The sequence below is a fragment of the Papaver somniferum genome, unplaced genomic scaffold, assembly GCF_003573695.1.
Source record: "Papaver somniferum cultivar HN1 unplaced genomic scaffold, ASM357369v1 unplaced-scaffold_16, whole genome shotgun sequence".
In the NCBI taxonomy this organism is placed as follows: domain Eukaryota; kingdom Viridiplantae; phylum Streptophyta; class Magnoliopsida; order Ranunculales; family Papaveraceae; genus Papaver; species Papaver somniferum.
The window spans coordinates 2,749,775-2,777,593 of NW_020625486.1; the positions used below are offsets into that span (position 1 = coordinate 2,749,775).

The following is a 27,819-nucleotide window of genomic DNA, read 5'->3' on the forward strand; positions in this document are numbered from 1 at the left end:
AGTGCACGGAGATAATTCCCCGATAGTTGCGATACAGAACGGCTGTGAGTATTGGTGGAAGAGCCTTCACGACTAGCAAGCACATTATAGTAGAAGGAATCACCTGACTTGTACAACGGCAGCATAAGACCAACTTCGAACGCTCCAACCGTAGTCAACAAATGAAATTCATCGAACTCATACCTTGAGATAAGCTCATAAGTAATATCATCCTCAGGGGCATATAAACGAACCTCGAAGGATTGAAGCTCATGCTTTTCCTTGAATATTTCGAGATCAATATGCTTGAACGTTACTTTTTTCTTGCTGACCGAAACGCTGCGTATCAATGGGGCAGCCTCATCCTCCTCGGCGGGACCGGATGAACCAATGAAAGCCTCTGAAGCCTTTCTCTTCAAAGAAGGATTTTTTGAAGACTCAGCCCTCGGAACACCACCTTTGGTATTCTTCCCTTTAAAAGAACTTATAGGAGGGGGCGACAGATGACGCTCGGGCTCTACAGAACGTAGAGGAGGAACATCAAAAGCGACAGCACGAGTCGGTGGATGCGTACTCCTAACATCATAACGAGGACGAGACACCGCGCGATCGACAACTTTTCGAGACCCAGAAGGATTTGTCGAAGGAACCTCTTCCCTAGAAGATGAGGCCTTAGCCCCAGAAGAAACTCGATTTCTACGAACATCATCTTGAGACTCTCTACGCGGAGGAGATCTCGATAGACCAGAACCAGGAGTCAGATAAGGAAGCCGCGGACGGTCAGACATGGCTGCGAAAAGATTAATCATAAACAAGTCAAAAACAAACACAAGGACATCATAAGATCAAAAAAACCACATAAATAGCAATCCACACACGATAACGCAGAAACCCTAAAATTAGCATACATGCTCGAAATTCCCTAAATCCCTACCCTGAAAGGCTCAAGCAAAACAATGGCCTCCTTGATTTAAGACGAAGAACAGGGGAAAACTAGCATGCAAGCATTAAAAGAAGTTCTTCATCACAAACAAGGGACAACAGTAGCAGAAAATTTACAAATCAACATAACGTAAAACAGTGGAAACAAAGAAAAGAAAAAACTTACCAGCAAAAACAGCAGCAGAAAGAACAAATCAGAAATAAAGAGGAGGCAAGTGTGATTAATGCTAAGGCGGAGAGAATTTAAGGACTGAAGAATGAAGACTGACAGAGAATTTAAATGAAGACTGACATAGAATTTAAGGGCTGAAGAGCAAGGAATGAAGACGGAGAGAATGAAATTAATTTTTCTCTCTTCCTTAATATACTCGAAAGAAAGAGGAGGAAGTTAAGAGAGGAATGTGAAACGTGCCCATTTAATGAGCAATTAATGCACGAATAAAGAAACATGCCCAAGTATCTAGGAGAAGTTATTAGGAGAGATGAAGAATATGTAACGACTATTTTCTTCAATGCTCCCGCTAAACACTCAAGCCCGAAGAAAAGGGGCAAATTGTGTGCACATATTTCATCATCAAACACGTGTACATAGGAAGATACATGGAGGGCATGCGGACAAGGTCATCAAAGTATGATGACACACGCTCATAACCAAGAATCCCATCCCGTCAACGAGGGATCTTTGCCCGAATAATCCAAGGATAGAAGTTAAAGGATGTTCCGGTAACACGTTGTACTGCGGAGCACCAAATAACTCTCAAAGAGTTACTTTATCTCATCCCCAAAAGAATCCAAGATCAACGATGGAGAGAAGATGTACTGACATGGACGCGACAGAGGCAGAAAACACTTGCCTGACACGAGCAGACGCCTCAACTACCCGCATTATACACTCTGAGCAGCATACGTGTCGATCAACCCGTGGAACGAACGAGGATGACTCTGCGTGATGAAGTTACGAACGAAGACCCCTGCGTGATGGACACAAAACACAAGAAGATAAGGTTCCAACGTCCTTCAGAGATGGGTCCCACACTCTAACCCTATAAATACCCCCTCTCCACCAAGAATAAAGGGATCGTAAAAACTGGGGAAGAAGGAGAGAGAGAGAAAAGATTGTAAGTGTAAGTTAGTCCTTTACAATAGACAGACCTATGTAAACTACAAAGTCACTCGACTATCTTTGTAATCATCAAGTACATAGTGAAACAACAACCCCGTGGATGTAGGCCTTAGTGCTGAACCACGTAAATCCCGGTCTCATTTACACTTCAACACTTTATTCTTGTCTAACGCTTCATGAGTTTTCCTTTTATGCTTCGTTTTCTTTATCTCCCCTTGCATAAACGCCACTCGCAGTATTCTTAGATGAGGCTATGATAAACCCGAAGGTTTTGAGCCAAGGAATCAATGTCATTGTATTATCAGCACGAGTTGGTACCTAGAGTTTGAATATTGTTTGTGAACATATAGATGCCTAGGTGATTTACGTGTTCACAGTATTTAGAGAAGTTCTTAAAAGAGTGAATCGGATAAAGAAGAATGTGTTTCAGAGTGGAAAAAATACAGACCTTCTCTCTCTGTAAGTATAGGTCTTTTGGTTGCCTTGGGTGATTTGTTTGAAAATCTGATAATGGGGTCTCTTTGTTTATGAAGTTGACCTGATTTTGACTTGATTCTTGTAGGAACATCTGGAGATGAAACAACTAGTGAGGTTCTCGGAAGAAGCTGATGCTGGGTTTCCAACTTGTACTGATAAGGTGTGTAATTTTGATTTGTCATGTTCTTCTTGTTTTGATCGTGTATACGAGCTACGAACATCAATATTGGTCAATTGAACGTTGTAGTGTTAACATTACTAGGATATTACATTCTTAAATATTTGTTTTCGTCTGAGTTCAGATTTTAAGTAACATAAAAAGCATGTTAGAGAGCTTCAGTGGATAAATATGTATGAGAAGCCTACTATAGACACTCGAGGATTTTGATTTTTTGCATGATAAGCAGAATAAACTTTAATCTTGGACTAAATATGCTGTTTACTTACAAACAATCTAGTATATGGATACATACCTTGAAGAGAGTCCAAGTTCTCAGTTGCGATTACCATGGCGGCACAAAATCATTTTACTGTTTTCACAACTTTTTGTTACTATTACTTAGATTACTTATTTCGATGGAATGCAGGGAATTGACTAACAGATGTGAAGAAGAAGGGACAAGAATGGAGATACCCGGACCATTTCTAGGGGTTGTGGGACTTGAGTCTTTCTTCGGAAGCTAGAGAATGTGAATGTAATTTATCATTTTTAATAAGCACACTCTCGGTACACTAATCAAAGGCTGTAGTTGGCAAGCAATTCTAGTTTTGAATGCATTTTAACTGTAACCAAAATTCCACTGCGTGTCAACTGCTAATGAAAGATTCATGGCATGTACTGTATATTTTTGTATCTTAAAGCCACAAAATCTCATATTCATTACGTAAAATTCCACTTCCAAACTGCACTACATCTGAAGTTAGTAGCTCTGTGATTACTGATTAGATAAATCATGTATTCTAATGGCAACTGCAAGATGAAACTTAGCTTATATAAAGACAACTCTCTTTATTGATGTTTAGAAAATCTCTCAAAACTAAACACAAGCTCTAATCTTGCTCATATGATCAACCACAACTTTGGTGATCATATATATATGTATAGAACTATGAATTCCTTTTCCTAGTCCTATTACCTTATTACATGTCTTTCCTTTTCTTAGAACTAGATGACTTCTAATTCTCTTAGGATTACATAAATTTCCTAATCTTGTCCTTTACTACATGTATTTCCTATTCTTAGAACTAGTTGGAACCTAATTCCCTTTAGGAATACATGCTAGGCTTTCCTTATTCTAACCAAACATGTTAGAGACTATCTTAGCCTCAATGTTGAAGTTAATCCAACATTCTCCCCCTTAAGCTTCAACTGCACTTGTGACATGTCTTGTACTCCAATCAGTTTTCTCATTTCTTCAAACTTGATCCGAGCTAGTGCCTTTGTCAGTATATCTGCTTTCTGCTCAGTTCCTGGTATGTGTTCAACGTTGATGATCTCCTTCTCGATACATTCTCATATGAAATGATACCTTTTGTGAATGTGTTTCGTCTTCCCATGAAACACTGGATTTTTAGTGAGTGCAATTGCAGACTTATTATCAATCTTGATGAGAACTTTTTCAGGTTCTCTTCCTTTGATTTCACCCAATAATTCTTGAAGCCATATTGATTGTTTAGCTGCTTCTGTTGCGTCCATGAACTCAGCTTCGCATGATGACAGAGCTACCGTGTCTTGCTTCTGTGAACACCATGTAATAGGTGCTTCTCCTAGATAAAATATATGACCAGTTGTACCTTTTCCATCATCTTGGTCAATATTATGACTGCTGTCACTATACCCAACAATTCCTTTTGATCCTCCTCGACCATACTTCAATCCATACGTGATTGTTCCTTTTAGGTATCTTAATATTTGCTTCATGATGTCACCATGAGACTTGCGTGGACTTTTCATATAACGACTAGCTACTCCCACTGAGAAAGCCAAGTCTGGTCTTGTGTGTAACAAGTACCTAAGGCATCCAACATTTCTTCTATAACACGTTGAATCAATCTCTGCTTCTTCTTGTGCCTTTGAAACTTTAAGTCCAAACTCCATTGGTATCTTTGTTGGATTACAAGTTTCAAGTCCTGCTTCTTTCAGAATTCTCCTTGCATAAGCTTCTTGTTTTTCTTCTTCTTCTTCTACGTTATTCTCAGTGTTTTCAATATTCTCTTTTCTTCTTGATTATCATAGTGATTATCTTCAGTGTTGATGGTTATGGGTCCTTCTCCTTCATAAATTACTTGACCCCATCTCATGTGAAACATTCCTGGATCCCTACTTGGTCCATTATTAGTTTCTTTCCAGTTCCAGTTTGCTTTTTCATCGAATACCACATCTCGACTCACTATTACTCTTTTCGTTGTTGGATTGAATAATCTGTAAGCTTTGGATCCAAGCTCAATTCCTAGATGCACAAGAGTCTGAGATCGATCATCCAGTTTCTTAAGAGTTGCAGAATCAACTTTTGTGTATGCTTTGCAACCAAACACTCTTAGATGATCTAGATTTGGTTTCTTCTTGTGTAAGCTTTCATAGGGAGTCATATTATTAAGAGCTTTCGTAGGTATCCTGTTTATTAGATATGTGGAGTGTCGTACAGCTTCTCCCATAGATAATTAGGTACCTGCAAGGCTTTTAATGAACTTCTCGTCATCTCCATTAGAGTTCGGTTTCTTCTCTCCACCACTTCGTTTTGTTGTGGTGTAATAGGACCACATAAATCAGCATGAAGAAGCTCTAATGGCTTTGAGGCTCTGAATGTTGTTGCTTTTGGAAAACCTTGACGCGTTTGTTTCCCAACTAAACATGATTCACAGATCCTTGATTCATCGTTTATCTGTGGTAGCCCTCGAACCAACATTGCCTTTAAAGTTCTAAAGCTTATGTGTCCTAATCTTGCATGCCACTTCCATGTCTGATCTTCCAGTCTCATATTCAGACATAATGGCCTTCCAATCATGGGACTTATCTTGTAGAGTCTATTCTGTGAACGTGAGACTCTAACTAAAAGTCTTCCACTTGGGTCATGAACTGTTAGATAATCTTGTCGCATTCTAACATCACATCCAACTTCTGTAGGTTGTCCTAAACTTAGAATGTTGCTTTGTAAGTTTGGGATGAAGTAGATGTTTGTGACAAGCTTCTGTTCTCCGGTCTTGCTCTGAAATAGAATTGATCCTTTCCCTTCAATTTCTACAGAAGATCCATCCCCAAACTTCACTTGTCCTTTGATTTTCTCATTGAGTTCAGAAAAGTAGTGTCTCTTACCAGTCATGTGATTGCTGGCTCCATTATCTAAATACCAGATTCCTTCTTCACCATACTTTGATTCGTATTTCTTTGGTATTAGTTTCCCTTCGTTTAAGAATACAACTTTGTGCATGAAAAGAGCTGTATCTGCTTCCCTTGTTTCATTCTTGTTTGCTTCTTCCATCTTTTGTATTCTTTCAGGGCATACAAAGGAGAAGTGTCCTGGTTTATCACATCTGTAACAAATAATGTTTGATCTATCCTTCCTTTCTTTCCCTTGGTTTTGATCATTCTGACTTGTTGTTCTATCTTGTGAGTTAAACCTTCCTCCCCTTCCTCGGCCTCTGTTTACTCTACCACGACCTCTTCCTCTAGTCGCAGAGTTTTGTTGGTAAGCGTTTGTGTAAAAGAGTTTTCCTTGAGTTTCTCCATTGTTTTCTTCATCAAGGATTCTCTCTTCATATGCTTTCAATCTTCCAATTATATCTTCATAGCTAGTCTTCTTTAAATATAAGACCTGTTCAAGAGAAGCTATGATATGAATATACTTGGATCTTGGTAAACTATTTAGAAACTTCTTTACCAGTTTATCTTCATCAATGGATTGTCCAAGTGACGCAGCTTTTGAGGCTATCTCTGATAGCTTTCCTGCAAAGCTATCAATAGTATTAGTGTCTTTCATCTTCACTCTTTCAAATTCAGACATTAAGGTTTGCAGACGGGCTTCTTTAACTCGATCAGCTCCGAGATTACGTGCCTTTATTGCATCCCAAATTTTCTTTGAAGTTTCTTGTTCACCAACTTGTAGAACAAGACATTCTGGTATTGCTTGAAAGAGTAAACCTATAGCAATGTTGTTCTTATCTGCATCATCTGTTCCTGGTTCAATTGTATCCCACACCTTATAGATTTTCATCAGTGCCTTCATTCTCATGGCCCATACTGTGTAGTTTGTGGCGTTGAGGATTGGAACTTGTATTGATGGTGGTGTGAACTGTTTTGCACCCACAATGGTGGTTTTGTTTTCCATGGCTCGGAAACAAGCTCTGATACCAATTAATGGCAACTGCAAGATGAAACTTAGCTTATATAAAGACAACTCTCTTTATTGATGTTTAGAAAATCTCTTAAAACTAAACACAAGCTCTAATCTTGCTCATATGATCAACCACAACTTTGGTGATCATATATATATAGAACTATGAATTCCTTTTCCTAGTCCTATTACCTTATTACATGTCTTTCCTTTTCTTAGAACTAGATGACTTCTAATTCCTTTAGGATTACATCGATTTCCTAATCTTGTTCTTTACTACATGTATTTCCTATTCTTAGAACTAGTTGGAACCTAATTCCCTTTAGGAATACATGCTAGGCTTTCTTTATTCTAACCAAACATGTTAGAGACTATCTTAGCCTCAATGTTGAAGTTAATCCAACATATTCATTAGGCAACGGGCTCAGGTTCTGAAATCTATTAGCATTGCGAAACCAGAACGCATGAGCATTTCAGCTTGATAAAACATAGGACTACAAAGCAAAAAAAAAAAAACTAGAAGAAGATGCCGGCTTCACAAAAAGAAGCTTTTTTCACTTCTACAGTTCTACCTAACATCCAACTTTTATTTTCCTGTATGTCGAAAATCAATTTATGGAGTGACATCTAAACAAGCCACCCCTTCTGTTTCAAGAAAAATGATATTTTCATTTTTTTCATTTCTCGAGTAACCTTTAAACAATCTACTCCCTCCGTTTCAGGAAAAATGATACGCGACATTTGGCTTATTTTCGAAAAAAATGGGAAAAATAAAAATGTCACTTTTTCTGAGACGGATATGATATTAAAAAGCAAAAATTGCCGGATTGACTTCTACCGACTTCCGCCGAGTTCTGTCCGCGGAGGATTACAGGCTACAAAGTAAAGACGTTTGCCAAACGCGAGCCAATAAAACCTCCTCCTCCGTTGCCGAAGCGTCACGGAAGTTCCTTTTTTTGACATGAAGACATAAATAAAATCAGTTTTATCCGCCGTCTTCTTCCTCCAGTTGAAGCTCTCTGCAACTGAATAATAGGTAACACCAATGTCATCTTCTTCTTCAACTCATTTCTAGGGTTTATCCCAATTTCTTCTGTGAATCCTTTTAATTGAAATCCAAAAACCGAATGAGGTGATGTTGTCAAAATGGGGAAAAGCTAGGGCATGTTTATCCCCAATCTTAACCATTAAATTCATCATTTCTTCTTCTTCTTCATCATCTTGTTATTCTCATTCTTTTTCTTCTCTAGCTTATCATCCATTACCTTCGTTAAAACCATTACCACATGAATCTCTGAACGATATCACATCAAAAGAACTAGTTCTATCAATCAAAGATTGGTTCAATTCGAGAAACGACGGGCAGATTGATCGGATTTACGAGATCTTAATTGCGAAAGATGGGAGAAGAGACATCGAATTGAGTCGATTGGGGCTGAAACTTAATGAGGAGCTTGTGTTGAAGGTGTTTAAACACTGTTTAGACAAGAAGAAAGGTAAGATTGTTATTAAAAAAAACTCTGAAGGAAATAAAACTGAAGAGGTTTTTGCTTGTTTGAAGTTTTTTGATTGGGCTGGTAGGCAACATGGGTTTACTCATACGCGTACTACTTTTAATGCGATTTTTAAGATTTTAACTAAAGAGAAATTGATGAATGTGATGTTGAGTTTCTTAGATAAGTTTAAGAGTAGAAGGTCTGGGCATAATGTGCGGTTTTACGATACGCTTGTCATGGGTTATGCGGTTGCTGGTAAACCTGAGATTGCACTTCGGTTGTTTGGTAAAATGAGGTTTCAAGGGCTTGATTTGGATTCGTTTGCGTACCATGTTTTTTTGAATGCGTTGGTGGAACAAGGTATTTTTGATGTGTTTGATGTTATATCGGAGCAGATTACGATGAGGGGTTTCGGTAATGAGGTTACTTCGTGTTTGAGAGTGAAGAATTTCGTGAAGCAGAATAAGTTGAAGGAAGCGGAAGAGTTTTTACGTGGGTTGGAGAGTAATGGGGGTGCTGTTAATGATCATATGTTGGGTGTTCTTGTTGATGCGTTGTGTAAGAGGGACATGTTCGATCATGCAGGTAACTTGTTGAAGGACTTTTGGGAGTTGAAAAATGTACCCATGCCGGTTGCTTATGATATTTGGATTAAGAATCTTGTGAGAGCTGGGAATATTAATGAGGCTATCAATTTTGTGCGAGACAAGCAGTTCTTAGAAGGGTATCTGCCTGCTGCTTTCAGATATAATCTGCTGATTAGTAGGCTTTTGAGAGAAAATCGGCTGATGGACGTTTATGACCTTATGTTGGATATGAGAGAAGGAAAAGTGACACCTGATAAAGCGACTATGAATGCGGTTTTATGCTTCTTTTGCAAGGCTGGAATGGTTGATGTTGCGTTTGAGTTGTATAATTCGAGATTGGATTATGGGTTATCACTAAATAGCATGGCTTACAATTATCTCATTAATACGCTCTGCGGGGACGGGAGTGTTGATGATGCATGTAAGGTTTTACAGGATTCCATCGAGCAAGGTTACTTTCCTGGTAAGAAGACCTTTTCTATTCTTGCGGATGCTTTGTGGAGTGTAAATAAGCTGGGTAAGATGGCAACCGTGCTTAATATTGCCATCCGGAATGGTGTGCCATGTGATGATAAATTTTATGAATGTATCAATGCTTTGGCCAATGCCAGACGGCCGTCCGAGGCTTATAATATGCATCGCGAACTAAGTAAAACCGGTAAAGTTACAAATTATAAGACTTTCAAGCAAATGATAAATGCGTTTATCGGTTCCAATCAGGGGAATATGGCCTTTAAACTGCTGATGGAAATGCAAGATAACGGTTACAAACCTACCAGGTATTTGTACAGAGCTGTTATTGGCTCCGTATGCATGGGGCGAAATCCAGAAGACAATTTTCTTATGCTGCTAGATATGCAGTTGTCCCTGGAGCAACCTAACCCTGACATTTACAACTTCTTCATCGATGGAGCTGGGCATGCAAAAAGACCTGACCTTGCAAGAAAAGTATTTAACAGGATGCTGGTTGATGGGGTTGCGCCATTTTTGAGTACCAAGATTCTTATGCTGCATAGCTCTCTAAAGAGTGGACGTATTGATGAGGCTGAGAGTCTTTTTGAACATCTGTGCAACACTGGAAAGCCTGGAACAAGAGTGTACAACACTTTTCTGGTTGGTTTGTGTCAAGCCGGGAGGCCAGATAAAGCACATAATTATTCATGCAGGATGAGGAGCAAAGGATTGATCCCCACTCTCCATTACTACGAGGAGCTTATAAATTCATATTGTACACTTACAGATTACAACAGGGTAGTGAAGGTTATTCAAGAGATGGAGCATTATGGCCGCCAAGCCTCTTCCTTCATCGGAAATGTACTTCTCTATCATTCTTTCAGGAAAGAGGGCCGGACTCTTTATCAAGCTTTTGTTAATTTTGAAGCTACACCCAAAGAAGCATCCCTATCTTCCAAACTGACGCTTGGGCAGCTGGTTGGTTTGTTTTCTGGCGGGATCAAGGTGGGTTCTGGAGACGAATTTCTTGAGAATATGGACGAAGTGGTTGAGCAATGCTTTCCGCCCGACATTTTTACATACAATCTGCTGTTAAGAAGACTAGCCATGCGCAACAGAATGGACGACGCTAGCCAGTTATTTCATAAGATGTGTATGAAAGGCTATGAACCGAACGGGTGGACTTATGGCATTATCGCACAAGGTTTACGGAGGTATGGCAGGCCAGAGGATGCTAAGGCATGGATTGATAAAATGGGTAGAACATGATATGCTGTTACTGGCCAAACCGGATATTCTATTCAGAAGAACATGTGAAATGAAATGTGATTTGGATAAGATTTGGCTCATTATGGTTCCCTCTCTGTTGCCAATCCTGCTCATTCTTTTGAAGCCGCAGGTAAGTGTCACTTATTGATGACACATAATTTTTGTCTGCATTCCTTGTAGTGTTATGAAATAAGATCTGATACCGACATTTGTGGTTAAGAGCTTCTTCAGTTTATACAGTGTCAAACTCGTGTTTGCTGTTCTGTATCAAGGCCCATTTTTTCCTAATTTAATATATTTATGGCAGATGTTAGAGTACAACTAGAAATAGTGATAAAAACTTGTTTTTAGTGTCCATTAAATCAGTACGCTGAGTACTTTGTGTTCTTTCGAATGATGAAGCTTAAATGTGGAAAACAGGGATATTCCCTTTTGTTAACTGTCTGTTCTAAGAAAACTTCTTCATTTTTTTACTATTTTACTAAATATTTATCCATCTGTACGGGTCGATTTTCAGGTGGAGCGGAGGTGTGTTATTAATCTATCCCATTTATTTTTTGTGGTGGTTGCGGGTTATGTTACACTTGTTTTCTCGCATATCTTAATGTATTACTGAGTTAAGGCGTGGATTGTGCAAGCAATGCTCTATACACCTGGAAAAAATAAACTAGCTTCTTCCTTCAGTGACTAGGTAAGCAAGGAATCTTGGTCTTCTAGTCCACCCTCTGATGAGTGGTCAGCTAACTCGTGTATAGCTTTTTGTTGTGCTATTTAAAAATTTAGGTTTAATTTATATATATATATATTTTTGGTGATTGAGATATAGCATATAGGAGAGGTAGTTCACTTGCAAAAGGTGCTAGAGAACTGAATTTAGAACTTCAATAATTACAGCTTTCAGTTTCTTTAACTATGGTAAAAGAAAAGACTTCCTGACCAGGGGTTTCAGGCTAGCTCCTTCATACACTTTTAGCAGAACATACTCGTAACTGGAGCCCTTTTGGCACCTGGTATGTGTACCCTTTCGAACCTTAGTACTTCATTGCTTTGTGATAGCCTTTTTGAGCCTCGCGATTATTTTGACATTCTACTGCTGCTGTGCCCATCACCCATGAGATCTCCAAGTGAAGCTTGAACTGGCAGCATCAGCTTTAGTTGCTCCAGTAACTGATTTATAGGAAGTATTGGTGTTAGTGATTTATGTTTCCAAAATCTCGAATGTTTTCCATGTCTTGTGTCATGTCCTGAACTTTGCCTATTCTTGTTGTTGATGTTAGATCCTGCAAAAATTAATCAAGGAATAATTTTCATGTAAATCTTGTATCCATAATATTTGCACGTGATGTAGTCTAATAAGTAATAACAAAGATAGTTCTCATTTACCAAATCAAGATTTCCTCAATTTTTTTTATCTTTTAAATGTTATACAAATAGAGAATTATGTTTTTTTTTGCAAGTGAACGCATTATGAATAGAAGAAAACACGAGAAAGTCCTGCATATATGATCACATGGCTGAGATTTTAAAAACATATATAAGATTATAATCAGCAGACATAAAGGGATATAAGATTCGGCTAAATTATATTAAATGGTGCAAGATTGTATGTCTTTAGTCAGCTATTGCATCTTCTATCTGCAATAGCTTATAATCGTATGTAGTCTGCGAAAAACAATATCTGCAGCTTTTTCGTATCTTATACAAAATGTATTCTGTTCTGCTGGAACATTGTATACAGCATTTCTATCTGTTCTTTCCAGTGTGTCTATATGTGTGGTTCCTTACACGATTTCCAGCTGGTGTCTGCAGTGGATTGGTAAATCACAAGTTAAGGCTAAAGGTCAAATCAAGGTTCGTGGGGTTGGGATCACACAATTTGTCCAAGGAGTAAGATGAAGTTATAAATCCTGACATGTTGTGGAAGTCCTAAACTTCCTATGTTGTTGCACAGAAATGTGTAAGGGCAATTGTATGAACTGATCCGGATCACAGTTTCCTCCAAAGCACTTTAGAATGGGGTATAATTGAAATCGGTTTACACCATACAATTGATTTGTGATACTTTTATGGTTATTCACTTTAGTGCTGGAGCATGCTCATGTTAATTCTATCGACATTATACAAACTGACTATTTTGCGTCAGATACAGTCGGTCTTGTAGTCCTTTGTTTCTTTTTCTACAAATGATTTTCCACTCTTTCAATGACTGTTCTTACAAAATTCTTAGGAAGTTTGGCATGTTTTAGTTAACTTCAAATGGTTGCATTTGTTGATTGTATATGTTGGTTTCATTTGCTGCTGATTAAGGAAGTTTTACCAGGTATAGGGAAGCATTGGCATAAGAGCTTTTGATGCTTCAGAACGATTGAACCATTAGAACAACCACGGTGACTACCTTGTAAGATTGATTTGGTTTGCAGAATCAGTACTTTATTCTGATTGAGTCAGTTTGTTGCTTGCATAGTTCCATGGCCTCATGTCTCAACTGCATCTGCTCTTCTTAGTTCTGCATATCTGATTGTCCCATTTTACTGCAGGTACAAAGAAAATCTTCTCATAAGAATGTGGTGATTGAATCAATTATGAACCTTAGGTTCGCTATTAATTCTAGAGTAACGAATGTGGGCAGCTCCATATATAGATAATTTTTGTTTTATTTTCCTTGGCTGAATTTTGGTGTAATCCCAGTGTTCAACATATACGAGCTTCATGGAACTACCTATATAAATGGTATCACGTGGTACCGTGGATAAAGATCATTGAGCTCTGTTTAGACTTTGGCTTGGTTGCTGGGAATTTTATTAAAATGCATTTACCGGTTTATTTCTCTTGCTATATTCATTGGTGGGTTTTGCTTCCGTTGTGCATTACTCAATCTTACTAAATTATATACAGAAGTATTTTGTGGGGAGAGTCAAGGGTGAATGTGTTCTTCATTTTGGAACGTGCTCAGCTACCACTTCCTGCTAGGTACGTTGAAATATCTTTTAATTTTGCATGATCATCATGAAAATTATCGACTTAGGCCTGTTCCTATGGGGGGTGGCTAACCCACATAGGAATCTGAGAGAGCTGATTACCAATGTTTCCGTCTATAGTGGTCATTCTGGTAGAATCATGTCTCTCATTTTGAGTTTTTGTTTTTAGCATCGTAAACAATTTCATATTGTTATTTGCTTGAATCATTTGGATGTAGTGGCAGAAGGAAGAGTTGCAAGCTTGATGATTAGGCGCTGGCCGCTGGGCAACAGAAAAGGCAGCTGGATCATCAAAAAAAATGGCCGTGACTCTAATTCCAAGAATTTGGGGTCGAAGAAATTTGTCTGGGAGGTAAGAACTATTAGTCATCATCATGTTCATTCAATTCATTTATGCGTCCAATTTGATGATGCTGGTCCCCCTCTCTGTTGCGTGATAATAAAGAATCGTCATGTGGTAAGTAATCCTTTTGTTTGTTACTGAAGCTTTATTTTATTTTTTTGGAGTTTTCAAGGTGGCAAATTTCAGTTGTAGGAGCGTTTTTTTTTAACTGAATCAGTATCTTCCTAGATTTTATGAGATATCCGATATTATGATTTTGACATCTTTTCCCGTTCTGTTTTTACTTAAGTTTATGGAGTTGCTTCTAGCCACAGGTGTTTTGCTTACCAATTGACTTTCTTAATTTCTGTGTATCTATATTTATGAGAGGATGCTATTTCAGAGAGCACAGAGTATAATCAACATTTTCCCTAGGACATGTTTTGAGATGACTCTATTCCATATATCCCTTATAGTACTTGGGAAAATAGATTATGTGGCATTAAGACAATTAAGCTTCCTGCTAGCAACTTATTGCATGCTATGGTTGTCTCTGCAAATAATAGCTCATCTCACATATTTGGCACCAAGCCCATCTTTTTATGTGTTCCTTCACCATCCCTAATTTCTTTTGTTGATAAATTGTAACACCTGAACTGGTTTCCCGGCTCTGCGGACCGGACTGTAAACTTCTGGGATCTAGAAGATAGGCAGGACCAGAGGTATGTACTTTTCTATTCCCTTTCTAAAAGATATCCTTCAGTCATTTTCGCTCCCATAATTGGTTGCGGTTTGACTTAACTTCTCTGTCCAAGTCGGACTGTCTTTGTGGACACAAACATTGACCAGACGTAGACTAAATCTTCTCTAACTCGGCAGAAAGGGTCAAACAAGTGGAGCATGATAATGAGCACCAGGTTTCTCATGGTCCCTTGGTGTCTGAATTTCTGGGAAAAAAATTAGATATGAAATATTTAGTTATAATTTGTTTTAGACATGTTGGATAAGACAAGGCTGTAGAGCAATACACTTCCAAATCAACACCTTAGGAGTATATTTCCACCTGCTTAAAGACCTTGCATGTGATTGCTTGTTTAAAATTTAATAGCTTCCAGCTTACACGGACATGGTCAAAGTCACAATGTATTTGTAAATGTGGCACACCTTTATGGTTCACTCACGATTTTGAATATTCTACATGCACTTCACTTGCTTCAGGAAGGGTGAAAAGCACCATATAGGGAACTACTATGTATGTTACTATGTTACATACATAAAATGCTCAGCCAACAGCTAAGGATCATCTTCAAGCTAGACTTGGAACTTGGGCGAGGAACTCATTAGATGGCTAGATCCTAGAAGTGTACATGCGTTTCTGACAAGCACCACCGTATAGACACCATATACGTCGAACTCCTCGACTTACGTAACTGATTTTGACTTGGTATCAACTTGCTGCATAGCAACCCAGTGTTCTAGAAATCTATATCTACATGCCTGCTTCAGGCATAAGGGCTTCTGAGTCCGCAATTCTGCGTGCTTAGTGTACAAAATGTATTAGTTACTTTGCTTTCTGTCCAGAAACCGATTCCTTTTCTCCTTTCCAGGCTTACGGGGTTACAGTCTATGTATTAGTTATTGACAGACTTATTCATACACTTGGAAAGGTTTCATTTTTGTTTTTCACCCCTGCATTCCTTTTATTTTCTTCTGTTTCATTTAAATCCATAAATGTTACCCATTTTAGCTTAATTTTGTAAATTAATCAAGACCCATTTTAGTATGTAGATGACTAATCATGGGTTGTTTGTATTTGTTTTTGTTTTTTTTTGATGAATTACAGTATTCGAAGAGGAATGATCAACAGCCTCTTTTTGAAGCTTTACTGAAAATCAAAAAGGGTAACTCCTCATCATACATCTCTTTAACCCCCTCACATTAGTTGATTTTAGCAAACGGGTTTTGATTAATGGAGGTAATGGAGTCATAAAGATTTTAACCTTTTTATGTTGTGATTTTATCAGAATTGGGGTTCATTTTACTTCAACTGGCTGTGTTTCAAAACACAATCTCTAAAATCTGTGTGCGTGAGTTGGACTAATGAATACTGAACAAAAGGTATATTACGCTTCTTATGAATAAATCCCCTGCACAAAAGGGTCCTCCGCTTCGGCTAGTGAAATTGGTGAAGATTTGCAGAGTAAGTCTCATGGTTGTCTAATCCTAAAATCAAGGTGGTTGCCAATGTCGTTACAGGTTGTTTCGAAGTTTTTTCTTCTAGCAGTTGGTGTTTTTCTCCTCAACTGTGTAATCCATATTAACATTATCAGCGTTGATTGAATTTTCTTTTTTTGGTTAGCTCTTATTTAAGGACATTTTTTTACTTTTCCAAGAGATTGGTGATCAATTACGCGAGTTTTTTGTTATTCCACTTGTAGTGCTTGCTAATCATTATCTTTTATGTTTGGTACTTACAGTTTTTGCAGTACCTAGACATGAGAGGAATAAAGATATGTGAATACGTGATCAGGGCATTGAGTTCTTTCTAAGGAGGGAACCATGAATCTACCTAGAGGTGTTCCCAGAAATCAGGTGACATAACATATTATGTTTTCTAGTTAAGTAAATTTTACAGATAACAAATCTTTAGTTGTTTGATTAATTAACTACTAGGAAATCACTGCAACTTTATACGGATGGGGTTTGAACTGATATGTCAAGTTTTTGGACAAATATTACAAAACATGGTCCAAAAGAGGCTATTGCCAAACCCCCTAACAAACTTGTGCTTTTGGAGCATTATTCTTTTGCTGTACATGTACTCTACTAATACTAGCATGCATCTGGTGTTGTTGTGCTTTTAAGTTCCCTTTCTGAACCTTCTGGCTAGTATTCACAAATGTGTCTGCAAATTCTCGTTATAAGTACCAAGCAGTATTCAAGCTCCATCTATCATTAGTTATGGTGTTAAAGTTGTAAGTGAGAGTTGAAGGAGACTGGACCTGTTTAGCACCTTCTATGTATGTATGTATGTATGTATGTATGTATGTCTGTGCTTTAAAATTGGTCCAATTCCCTTCAAGTACTCCCCTCCAACCTTCACTTGTTTGGATCTTGAGCTTGAAGATTGTTAATGTCTGAAAGTGAGAGTTGGATGAAACTAAATTGATTATTTACCTTTTTTTTTTAAATCAACTTACTTACAGAAACATTCTCTATTCTAAGGTTCAATTGAAGCAAAATAATAACTACAAAGTTAAGGTTGTGGATTAGATGTTGAAGACAACTGGAACTATTACTGATCATTTATTGGAGCACGCATGGTTCAGGTTCTTTAGCATCTCTTTCATGACCTTCACTTCGGACTTGGAATCATTAGTTGTTCTAGGAATCGTTAAGTCATACAAATTTTGCAAGTTCTTTATTATCCTGCCACAAGTTCTTCTTTCCTTTTTCTTCTATACTTCCGGATTGAGATTTCTCCACACCTTCCTTTAAATTCATTGTTCTCTCCCAAGGATACATCGAAATGAGTATAGAACAATGGAAGCATTTAATACAAAACGCATATCACCTACTGAGCAGATTTATGTTGCTGCTGGTGTTGCGGAGACACTTATTTTTTCAGAGTAAGCCAAAAAAGTGGTTGTTCACCAGGCTGAGTTGGAACTGTGGCACATCGACTCGCGATCCTTCCACTGTCAAGAGCGGAAGCAATGTAGTTAATATCGGATATCGGTTCATCTCGGCCGGGACCGATACACTGGTACGATTTTATATCGGGATATTATCGTTGAAATATCGGTTCTAGATTTAGAGACTATAATTTTATATTAAACATTTCTCCACACATTTTTGGATAAATTATAATAGATAACATCAATTTTATCAAAAAAACAAAAGAGTAACTTTAATAGACTTGCTTCGAGAGCTACATGCACCTCTACTACCACCCGGAAGACTTTCTTCGCCAAAATTATCCTTAAACTTTATAGAAAACGACCAATACCGTCTCATATCAGGAAATGTAGGAAAATTTCGTATCGACCGATACGGCCGATATTATCGGGCGAATATCCTATCCCGATATCCTTCTTATCGTATCGTTCCTCGATATGTTCGTTGCTCTGTGAAACCAGCCTGACGCGGTGCCCTCCGCTACAATGATAGCACAGCCGAAGCCTACGCCCGGGCAATGCGACCAACTCCCAACTTGGAACGGGCGAGTCAACTCAACGTGCACACAAGCACCTACCAGGTGAAACTCGGTCAGTGTTCAACCACCTTGTTGTCCCCACATGGGTTACAAGCTCGCGCGACCGAGCTCGACGTTTATTTCTCAAATCTTGAGATCTAAATATCAAGTATTGTTTGCATTTTTGAGAGATGTAGGACTAAATCCTTCCCCTTCGCACGTGCAGATCCTAAAGACCTTACTAAAACAAAAGGATTACATGACCGATTTTCGTGTTACTTAACCGCCGGGAACTCTCCAAATAGACTGATTTTCGTGCACTGCAGTGGCAAGGGCCTTCTCTGAATTTCTTACTAGTTCTTTTGAGAAAGTTATAGCGATCATTCTAAAGCCGTGTGGCACCTGAGAGGGATGACACCTCATTTATGCGTATGTGACACGTATCTCAGATTAGTTGCCATGTCTATAAACATTTTTCACTAGCCAGCATTATAGACCATTGTTTGAGAGCTTAATTTATCAGGTCTTAGTAATTTGCAAACTCAACATTGTGGCTGTAGTTTAGTGGTAAGAATTCCACGTTGTGGCCGTGGAGACCTGGGCTCGAATCCCAGCAGCCACAAATTATTTTGGGTTTTCTTTTTTTTGCTTTGCCTTATCCATCTGTGTGTGTTGTACTCCTTGGCATTAAAGACAACGGCGCAACAACCTCAACATAAGCTGGGTTTTCATTTACTCTGGTAAGCCTCTAAAACCCCAATGGCTATTCATTATTTTCTAAATTAGCAATTGAAGAATCAGCAGCAAGCATGCATTTCGGTAGAGATGCAAGAATTGGTATGTCCTAATCACTTCCTCCTCTCATTTTGTTTGTTAATTAAGTTTACCACTTAGCCTTATTCTGTTTAGATCACCTTGGAAGTTATTTATTAAGGCAGTGCTATGGAGAATTTGACGAAGAGAGTCTGGAAGTTATGACATGGATACGGAGAGGGGCAAATTAGGAAGTTGGTGTATGTTTTAGTGTAATGAAAGATTGGATGTTTTTGAATTTTGGTTGATGATGAGTGATTTTACAGGGTTATCAAATGAATATGCAAGCTGAAGCAGGTGGTCCCGTGACACCTATTGCTACTTCAACATAATCGAATAGATGTAACATCCAAATCCAATAAGTAACTAAAAATGCTCATGCACAAAAGAGTACCAATTCTCAGGCTAGTTTGTTTATCTTTCTCCAAAACCACAGTATGGTTATGTGAAAACTAGCCCTTTCTGAGATTCAGGAGTACATTTCAGTCACTACCAGATAAACAGATTACATCTAAATGCTTTCAAAAAAACAATTTTTACTTCGAAAACTAATTCGTATGACTAATCAGATCAAAAAGATTGAGTTCAATTACCTCGTGAGGTGATGTGTAGGGTTTCTTCGGGATAGCTTATAAATGTATATCCAACGGTTCAGATGAACTCTTCCTACGAATCCCTAGTTTTGCCGTTCTTTTTTTTTATTTTATTTTTTAAGCATAGATAGATTCGGGTATTATTGGGTACCTATGTACAATGATCCCAGCTCGTTGGGATGTATTGGGCTGATCTGGACCCTAGTTAGCAATTCGGGACACAACATAGGCATGTGTATCGTTCATTTCGACGGAAGATAAGTTCAGTGGTCAGTCAATAAATCTGGAATATTCTTGATTTAACAAGGATCATGAAATAGTATATGGTTCAGGGCTTGGCCGCACAAGATAGGATTTTTTCTTTGGCAGGTCTATCGCAAAAAGATTGCAACAATGGACATGGAAATTCTTCGCAAGAAAACGTACTTTGATAGTCAATGGTTGTCTCTCTTGCTGCAAAACAGGTGAATCTGCTACGAATTTATTTCTTAATTACTCTGTTTCTTCTAGCATATGGCAATATTTTCTACCTTATCCGAACTTGGACTGGGTTATGCCCAATTGTATTGACCTTATTATCAAAGGACGGAGGTTCTAAAACTTGACAGCCGCTGGTCATGTGCTTTGGATGATCCTTCCAGCAGCAATCTCATGGACAATCTGGAGGCATCGGAACAAGCTTGTCTTTGAAAACGTATTTTTCAGTGTGGAAAAGTTATAAAACAAATCAAAACTCAAGCTTTTTATAGGTGCAAAAACCATGAAGCTATGCAAGGAATTCAGCTTGATAGTGTTGTGTCCAGTGAAGACAATTCTATGTATATTAAGTAGTTCTGTTTTCTTTCGGGTTTTGGGGTTCTAGGGGTTGAGCCTGTATTCAATCTCTGTGTGATGTGGGTTTATGTTTTTTGCCTCAATCTAATTCTTGCTTTTGCAGAGGGAGAAAAAAGAAGATAATTTCGGTCCACACTATTTGGTCAACTATTCATTTTTACTGAAGGTAAATTCGGTCAATTATTTGTAATTTGTGATATATACGCTTATAGTTCGTTTTAGAAAGCCCAATTCTCGTATATGTATGGTTATATAATGAAAAAAGTTACATTTTAGTAGGAGTTTATAAGCACTTATGATTTAATAATATAAAATATATGTGCGCTACTAACCATAAACAACTCATGGAACGGTGTGTTGAGGGTTAGTGTGGGAGTTTTTCGGGTTCGATTCCCTTTGTTAACACTTTTTCTGCATACCTTTATTAGCCGATGAGTCAGCGTCTTAAGTCTGACCAATTCATACGAAATTTATTTTCGGATTAAACGCGGATCTATATTATTCGCGTATAATCTGGAAAGCTGATACAGTATAGTGTATGGTTCAGAGTCTAAGTCGTGCACGTATAATTCGCGCTACGTATCGATTCACGTATTTTATCGAATTGTTAAAATAGGGTCTGGACCATATCCTTTTAACTTGAACAAAAGGTTCCAGCAAGTAAAAACTACAACCCATTTTTCAATTTAAATCTCTTTTTTTATAATGGTTTTATTTTGTATGTAGATACCTTGTCTATGATGATCAAACTAGACATTTGCAAAGGAATGGCATGAAATTGTGTCATATATATAGCCTCGAGATAATTTTTTTAGTAGATCAGATGAATAATAATTGTAGATCATTGTCCCAAACTACTGAATACCACTAAAGTTTGTCAATTCGTTACCTTTTTATAATATGAAAGTCTAATACTACTGACTACCACTGGACATCCTAATTTGACTTGATCTTAAATGTGTAGAGGGAAAACTTGATATAACAGGCTTTATGGTTCTCAAATGAGCTAGAGAAACTAGATGTTTCTCTAACGCTTCTTATTTGCTTTGTTGTGGCATACATTGAACGAGGTTGACATGATATTTTTTGGGCTGATGAAGTGGTAGAAAGTGGAGGTATAATCAACATGATGGGGACATACCGAATTGCATTGGTGGCTGACAAGTACCTGCATTAACAAGCCAGTTTATGTTGCTACAAAAAGTTACAAATATACTGAAACGAACATCTGATTTTTGTAGTCTAGATGAATAAACTTATCCATACATCACTCACCCTACTGGCATCACCATTTATGAAAACTAGGAGAATACTAATTTGGAAAAACTTTTATTTTCATAGCTCTTATTATCACATCATTTATTCCCTGTAGTCTAACTTTTCTTACTATGGTATCGTACATCAGTCGACAAGATTTTTTCTAATTCAAGTATTCAATAGCCTCAAACTTATATTTTCTTCATGCAATTTGCACATCTCTATCTTTTGGACCAAAAAGATCGTACCCCTGCTTTTGCGCCCTATTGATTTTGGAGTTCCCTTTCCATCTGGGATGAAAGTCGAAACATCTGCCAAGGAAGTAAAAATGAGTACAACCTTGTATTCGTCTGTTGATGAATCAAATCAAAAACATGACATAAATATCTGCATCCCCTCCCCCCCACCCTACCCCACACCCACCCACCCATCATTAGGATAATTATATGGAAGTATAAGTATTTCCCTCCTTGAAAAGACGAGGGTACCCAAATACACCACAATCTTTTTATTTCAATCTATAAGTCCTCTACCGAATGTGATCGTCTATGGACAAAGTAGAGACAATACGACAATTCGGTTTACACTTCGTGTGATTGTCTATGGATATGAGATCGAGGCAATACAACAACAAGATAACTTGTGTGATTGACTATGGATACAAGATCGAGACAATACTACAACAAAGTGTGCTACTTGATAATAGGTTCGTTAATAACCAAAATCTATAGGATCACTATCAAGTATTGTGGAGTTAACGTATATGTGTATTTTGTTTTATTATAATACACAATTATAATGCGGAAATCAAAGTAAAAGACACAACAAGATTTTGTTAACGAGCGCAAATGCAGAAAAACCCCGGGACCTAGTCCAGTTTTGGATACTCTCATAATTAAGCCGCTATACAAAAATCTAATACCAACTTCGTATGGTTGAGACCAAGCAGACTACCCATAGCTATTTAGTTCCCTCGGTATCTCTGCGCCTTCGACTTTTGGAGTCACACACGTGAATAGCAAGTCCTTTGGATTGTATTCCAAACATCAAATGAAGAATCTTTTTGGTAACCACTTTAATCAATCTTGCTAAAATATTTAGATGAGTTGTTTCACAAATGCTCTTCCGTTTAATATAATAAACTCATTTATCTGAATAGATCAGTTTAGCTACCGAAATAGTCAAGAATATATTCGCACCCGATCAATATAAATCCCAAAGAAAAATATAGAAAATGTCGGTCTCACGTAACTAATCAATTGAACAAATCCGATTCTAGTTGGATCCCAGTCGATCAAAGTTTGTGCACACAAATTCACAAGATACGAAAACTAATAAGAAATCTTATCCGTCTTCAAATCTTCTTTAATCTTCAATAACCTGCACAACACCACTTGAATCTCTTGTGATCAATCATGCACATAAAGAAGTTTGTTAACAATGGATTATCACAAGATATATTTTTATCTAACAACAGTTCTAAAGATCCTGCGGATACTCTGATCTACTTTGAGTGAGTCTTATATCAGAAGATAAGATTCTCAAGCATAAACAAACTAGGTGCAATCAAAGTTTCAACAACCGTTAGTCAATCAAATCAATCGAAAACTAATAACACCGCAGTTATCTGCTTTCCCACTAACGGTACTCGTAGAGCTTCTTGATGCCACAGAAGTCTTTAAACGAGCGGTCGTACGAGATTTCACATAATTTGGATACTTTCCTCTCCGAATAGACGGCTCCACCAAAAACAACAAGAAATAAAGTTTTTCCGGCTCTTAAGATAGTTTGCTAGAAATGCAAACTTATGTATTTATAGACCAAGGATGTTTGTACACTAAGGAGTTTCCAAAACCGGAGATATTCTCAAGATACGCAATGAATGGAAAAATTCGATTTTCCCAATTCCAATAAATGCTTGTCCAATATTTCTGAAATATCTCAATAGAAAATCTCCAATTAGTAAATGCACATTACTAATTTTTATTCTCTAGAGATATGTAGTAGTTGCTGGTAATTAGAGCATCCAAAAGCAACAAGGATCTTATAAAATCATATCTTTGCTTCTATCCAATTATTTTACTACAATCCTCGCTATTTATTATCTATATTCAAACTTTAAGGTTCCAACATTCATATAACTAGGATTGCGGGATGTAAGTAGAGAAAGAAGAAATGCATGTTAGATAATCTGGTTTTGTGATATGTTTTTTTCCAGTCCCCCATGTAAACTTCTCTTGTTTAAATGCAAAAATGTAAACCAACACTCACATAACACTAAGAGCAAAGGTTTATATAGCCTATAAAATGGGAGGAATGGGAAATGGGGTTAATTCATGGGATTTAAAAGTTGTTGTAGTAATAAATAATAGAGTTCGTTCAAGACTTGTGAAGGTTGTGCTTTTAGATTTAAATTTTAAAACTAAATAAAATAAACCAAATTAAAACTGATTATATTAGAGAGACCGGGGTTCAGGATTTCACCATTCACCAAAATTCATGTAATTTAATGTTAATTTTTATCATGCAATTCTAGACAATATAACTCCAATCAAAAGAAATTGTGATTCTAATCATTGCCTAAATTAGATTTTCAAAACATCAATTGTTAATCGCAAGAATGAAGTATCAAAATCCCTAAACTAAGCATACTTCATCAAGAGAAAACACAACTAATTAATAAAAATCATTCTCAATTTTCATTCGGTGCAAATAATCATAAAAGAATTGCATAAATAAACTCAAATATATTTTACCACATAACTTTTGGAAGAATGGCTTCCTCCATCTCCCCGGAAGATTGGGTTTAGGTCATCATGTTGGAAACACACTCAAAATATGTATTCATGGCTCAAAAAGTGTTTACAAGAAGAGAAAATAGTGAAACAGTAAATCTGCAACAACACATGCGAGTTGCAGACCGACTGTTTCAACTCTCAACAGTTATGATGAAGATAACCGTTACAAATATGAAGTTAAATGTTGCAGAAGAGGATGAAGAAACTGGTACAATGAAAATAAATGTTGCAGAAGAGGATGAAGAAACTATTACAATGAAGATAAATGTTGCAGAAGAGTATGAAGAAACCGTCATTGTTTCCCTGTTCTTCACGAGAAGCAGCAACGGAGTACTGAAAACTCTTGATTCACGCTTCCTGAGCTCTCCTCTCGACCCCAAACTCTCCCCACTCCTTCTATGTGATCCTAGGAACCTATTTATACATCATTGCGACATTGAATCTCCCAAAATCTCTTTATTCAATCCCATTATTTCTTTTATTCTCAAAAATATATTGTTTCCAAAAATCGTTTTCCTACGCGTCTGCAGCTGTATTTCTTTCCTTCTATACCTTCTTCACGCTCCAGAATATCGATCAACTCTTCCAAGCACGTGCAGTACACGTTTAAATTCCTCACAATTCATGCAAGCTCATGTTTTTCCTCCAACTCCCTGTTTGGATTAAACCAAGTTATCCAGCCAAATTTGATTGAAACAAACACCCATAATAGCTCTGTTAGGACATATCACAACTACCCATGAAATTCTTCCAGTGAAGTGAAATGTTTTCCCGCCAAAATTGGTTTTGAATTTGAGAAGAATATGTCCTCCCCCTAATCCTGTACGGGTTTCCCTTTAGCACTTGCGTTATGGGGTGCAAATAGTAATTTTTGGGCGTAAATAGTAATTTTTATGGGGTTTCTCCGGCACATTTTTGGGGTGCTTCCGGTGCATTTATGGGGTGCCTTTAGTACTTTATCATGGGGTGTAAAACACCACTTTTCGAGCCAATTTTGCTGCAAGATCTTATTTCTCTATTAATACCTACAAAGACATAAAATAACAAAATAAATACAAAATCGAGCACTAACAATACATACAATTGAGACATATTAGACACATAAATGCGTCTATCAACACCCCCAAACTTATTATTTGCTAGTCCTCGAGCAAATCAAAACTATAAAATAAAAATGACTACACTTAGCACGTGCAACAAGCCGTTAAACCTCTAGGTGGCCCTAGCGGAGGAGTGTTGTCTCCGGAGGGTTTACCAGAGGTGTACCCACAAAACCTTTACTCCAGACCCTAGCTATCTACGCAGAACCTTGGAAGGCACTAAAGAATCTCCTTGGTTGGCATACTCTCATTGACTATAGGAGGAAGTACCCTGATGCGAAATTCCAATTTCTGTACACGAGTTTGCACTCAGCATACTAAAATTCATATATAAGTGACAGAGCTCTACTCAGATAGTTTCTGTACATCATAACTGGAGTCAACCAATCACATGGAAAGATTAAGAAGATGGATAAAGAGATGGTTAAAAGTGAACGGTGTTTCCCATATCTGTCTGAAGGCCTCTGCCAAGGTGAACCTATCTTAATGGACTGAGATACCGGTCTGACTAATATCAACACATCTGGCATATACAAGGGGACCAGTGGTCGATAAACCTAACTCTAGGTCAACACAACTGGCATATACAAGGGCACCAGTGGTCGACTTTATTGAATTTATTCCGGTTGGTCTAATGGTCTGGTCTTTTTTTTTTTTTTTTTTTTGGTATCACAATCACTCTATTCCACCCTAGAAAAGGTAACAACTTGAATCGTGTGCCCCACCAAATCACTTAAAAAATAAAAACAGAAGGATTAGGATTCAACGAGATATGGAGAAACTACCATGTTTTTTTTTAATTCTAACACCTGAGCTCTGTGCTTTTATGAATAGACTCTTTAGATGTTTCCATCTAATCAGATTGGTTCCTCAACTCCTACAACCAAGATGTTCCCATCCACTTAGATTGGTTAGTGCCAACCTTAATAAGCATAAATTTCTAGGCTCTGGAGTTTATTTGTTGCAGCTAAGAGCTAACAAAAAGTTTCTTCCCCACCCCCAAACTTAAATCTAACATTATCCTCAATGTTCTAAAGATGAAGTTAAAAGCATGAACAATAAGAAACTGTTACCACTTGATGGATGGAAAAAGAAATAAGGAAGGATATTACCGTAAGCATGAGTACCTCCCAGGAAATGCTAAATTTAAAGTCTTTAGCTAGACATCAAATACCTCAAAAAGGATTGTCACCTTCCAAAGTCATATATCAATAGTTGAAACAATTGTGGGTCCATAAGACCAAACAGAGCTGACACTAGTATGAGACAACTGCACTGATTTAGAAAAATGAAAAGAAGGAGCACGTCCTCATCTAAGGTTTCTGTCAAGATAACTGGGTTTATCTGCGGCGTGTAATTGAACTTCATATGTGTGTCTCGATAAATAGATTCATCCTAAAGAAGGGTCTCTAATACCTGGGTTACCTCCTGGACAGTATCAGGAGGATCGGGTTCGGAGTCTGAAAAGACTCAAGTAATATCTCATATGTACAAGGCTCTAGTCCCATGTTAGGGACTCTAATTAGGGATACGGTACAATCACAAGAACCATCACTACCCCCGAACTTAGGATTCACAGACAAACCTCTAAATATTTCTTGAATTTCCGGATCTTTAGAGTCCTTAAAATACTCAAGAGATTCTTCTAGTTCTCTACCCCCAAACTTAGGGTCATCATTATTCTCAGAAAAACCTAAAACTATTGCCTGAATTTCTGGGTCCATAAAATCTTTAAAATACTCAAGAGCTTCTTCTAAAGATTGATCACATATCTGATCTAAGAGAATGGTTTCCTCAAAATCATCTAAAGAATCTACCAGTAAAGTGTCAAGCCAATTATCGTGAACTAAAGTGCTAATCATATTAACTTTTTCTAAATCATCGTTCTCAGAAGGTTTTCTAGTAACATTAAAGACATTTAGTTCAGTGGTCATATTACCAAAGGATATGTTCATAAGCCCAGTCCTACAGTTGATGACAACGTTAGCTGTGGCTAAAAATGGGCGACCTAAAATCACTGGGATTTGACGACTTGGGTCCTGAACAGGTTGGGTGTATAGAACAACGAAATCCACAGGATAGATAAACTTATCAACCTCAATCAGAACATCCTCTATGACACCAAGAGGGACTCTGACAGACCTATCAGCTAATTGTAGTGTCATTTTAGTCGGTTTCAACTTACCAAGACCTATCTGGGTGTACACATGATACGAGAGTAAGTTAACACTAGCTCCTAAGTCAAGTAAAGCTTTATCGACCATGTGATTAA

The 27,819-nt window shown here is 37.6% G+C and overlaps 1 protein-coding gene, 1 long non-coding RNA gene and 1 other non-coding gene across 15 annotated transcripts; all 3 read left to right on the forward strand.

Moving 5' to 3' along the window:
• The first annotated feature begins 7,768 nt into the window (after nucleotides 1-7,768).
• Nucleotides 7,769-16,826, forward strand: LOC113337347 (pentatricopeptide repeat-containing protein At1g71210, mitochondrial-like). Of its 12 annotated transcripts, none has more exons than XM_026583045.1 (5): nucleotides 7,769-10,787; nucleotides 11,175-13,627; nucleotides 13,854-15,858; nucleotides 15,982-16,157; nucleotides 16,435-16,826. In XM_026583045.1, the coding sequence occupies exon 1, from the start codon at nucleotides 7,988-7,990 to the stop codon at nucleotides 10,655-10,657; it is 2,670 nt and encodes an 889-aa protein (XP_026438830.1). In that variant the 5' UTR covers nucleotides 7,769-7,987; the 3' UTR covers nucleotides 10,658-10,787; nucleotides 11,175-13,627; nucleotides 13,854-15,858; nucleotides 15,982-16,157; nucleotides 16,435-16,826. The 12 variants fall into 12 exon arrangements, with proteins under 12 accessions (XP_026438830.1, XP_026438828.1, XP_026438829.1 ...); XM_026583043.1 differs by having other exon boundaries at nucleotides 13,854-15,624; nucleotides 15,801-15,858; nucleotides 15,982-16,826; XM_026583044.1 differs by having other exon boundaries at nucleotides 13,854-13,987; nucleotides 15,801-15,858; nucleotides 15,982-16,826.
• A 1,876-nt stretch (nucleotides 16,827-18,702) lies between these two features.
• Nucleotides 18,703-18,774, forward strand: TRNAH-GUG. The gene has a single exon. It is a non-coding gene; the product is annotated as a tRNA-His (tRNA).
• A 1,098-nt stretch (nucleotides 18,775-19,872) lies between these two features.
• On the forward strand, nucleotides 19,873-20,613 carry LOC113337337. 2 transcript variants are annotated; one of them, XR_003354190.1, is made up of 2 exons: nucleotides 19,873-20,022; nucleotides 20,143-20,613. It is a non-coding gene; the product is annotated as an uncharacterized LOC113337337 (long non-coding RNA). The 2 variants fall into 2 exon arrangements; XR_003354191.1 differs by having other exon boundaries at nucleotides 20,167-20,613.
• The last annotated feature ends 7,206 nt before the right edge of the window (nucleotides 20,614-27,819 follow it).

Bases quoted from the DNA above. Each gene is read 5' to 3' on its own strand.
- LOC113337347 (XM_026583039.1), top strand. From the start codon at position 7,988: ATGTTGTCAAAATGGGGAAAAGCTAGGGCATGTTTATCCCCAATCTTA.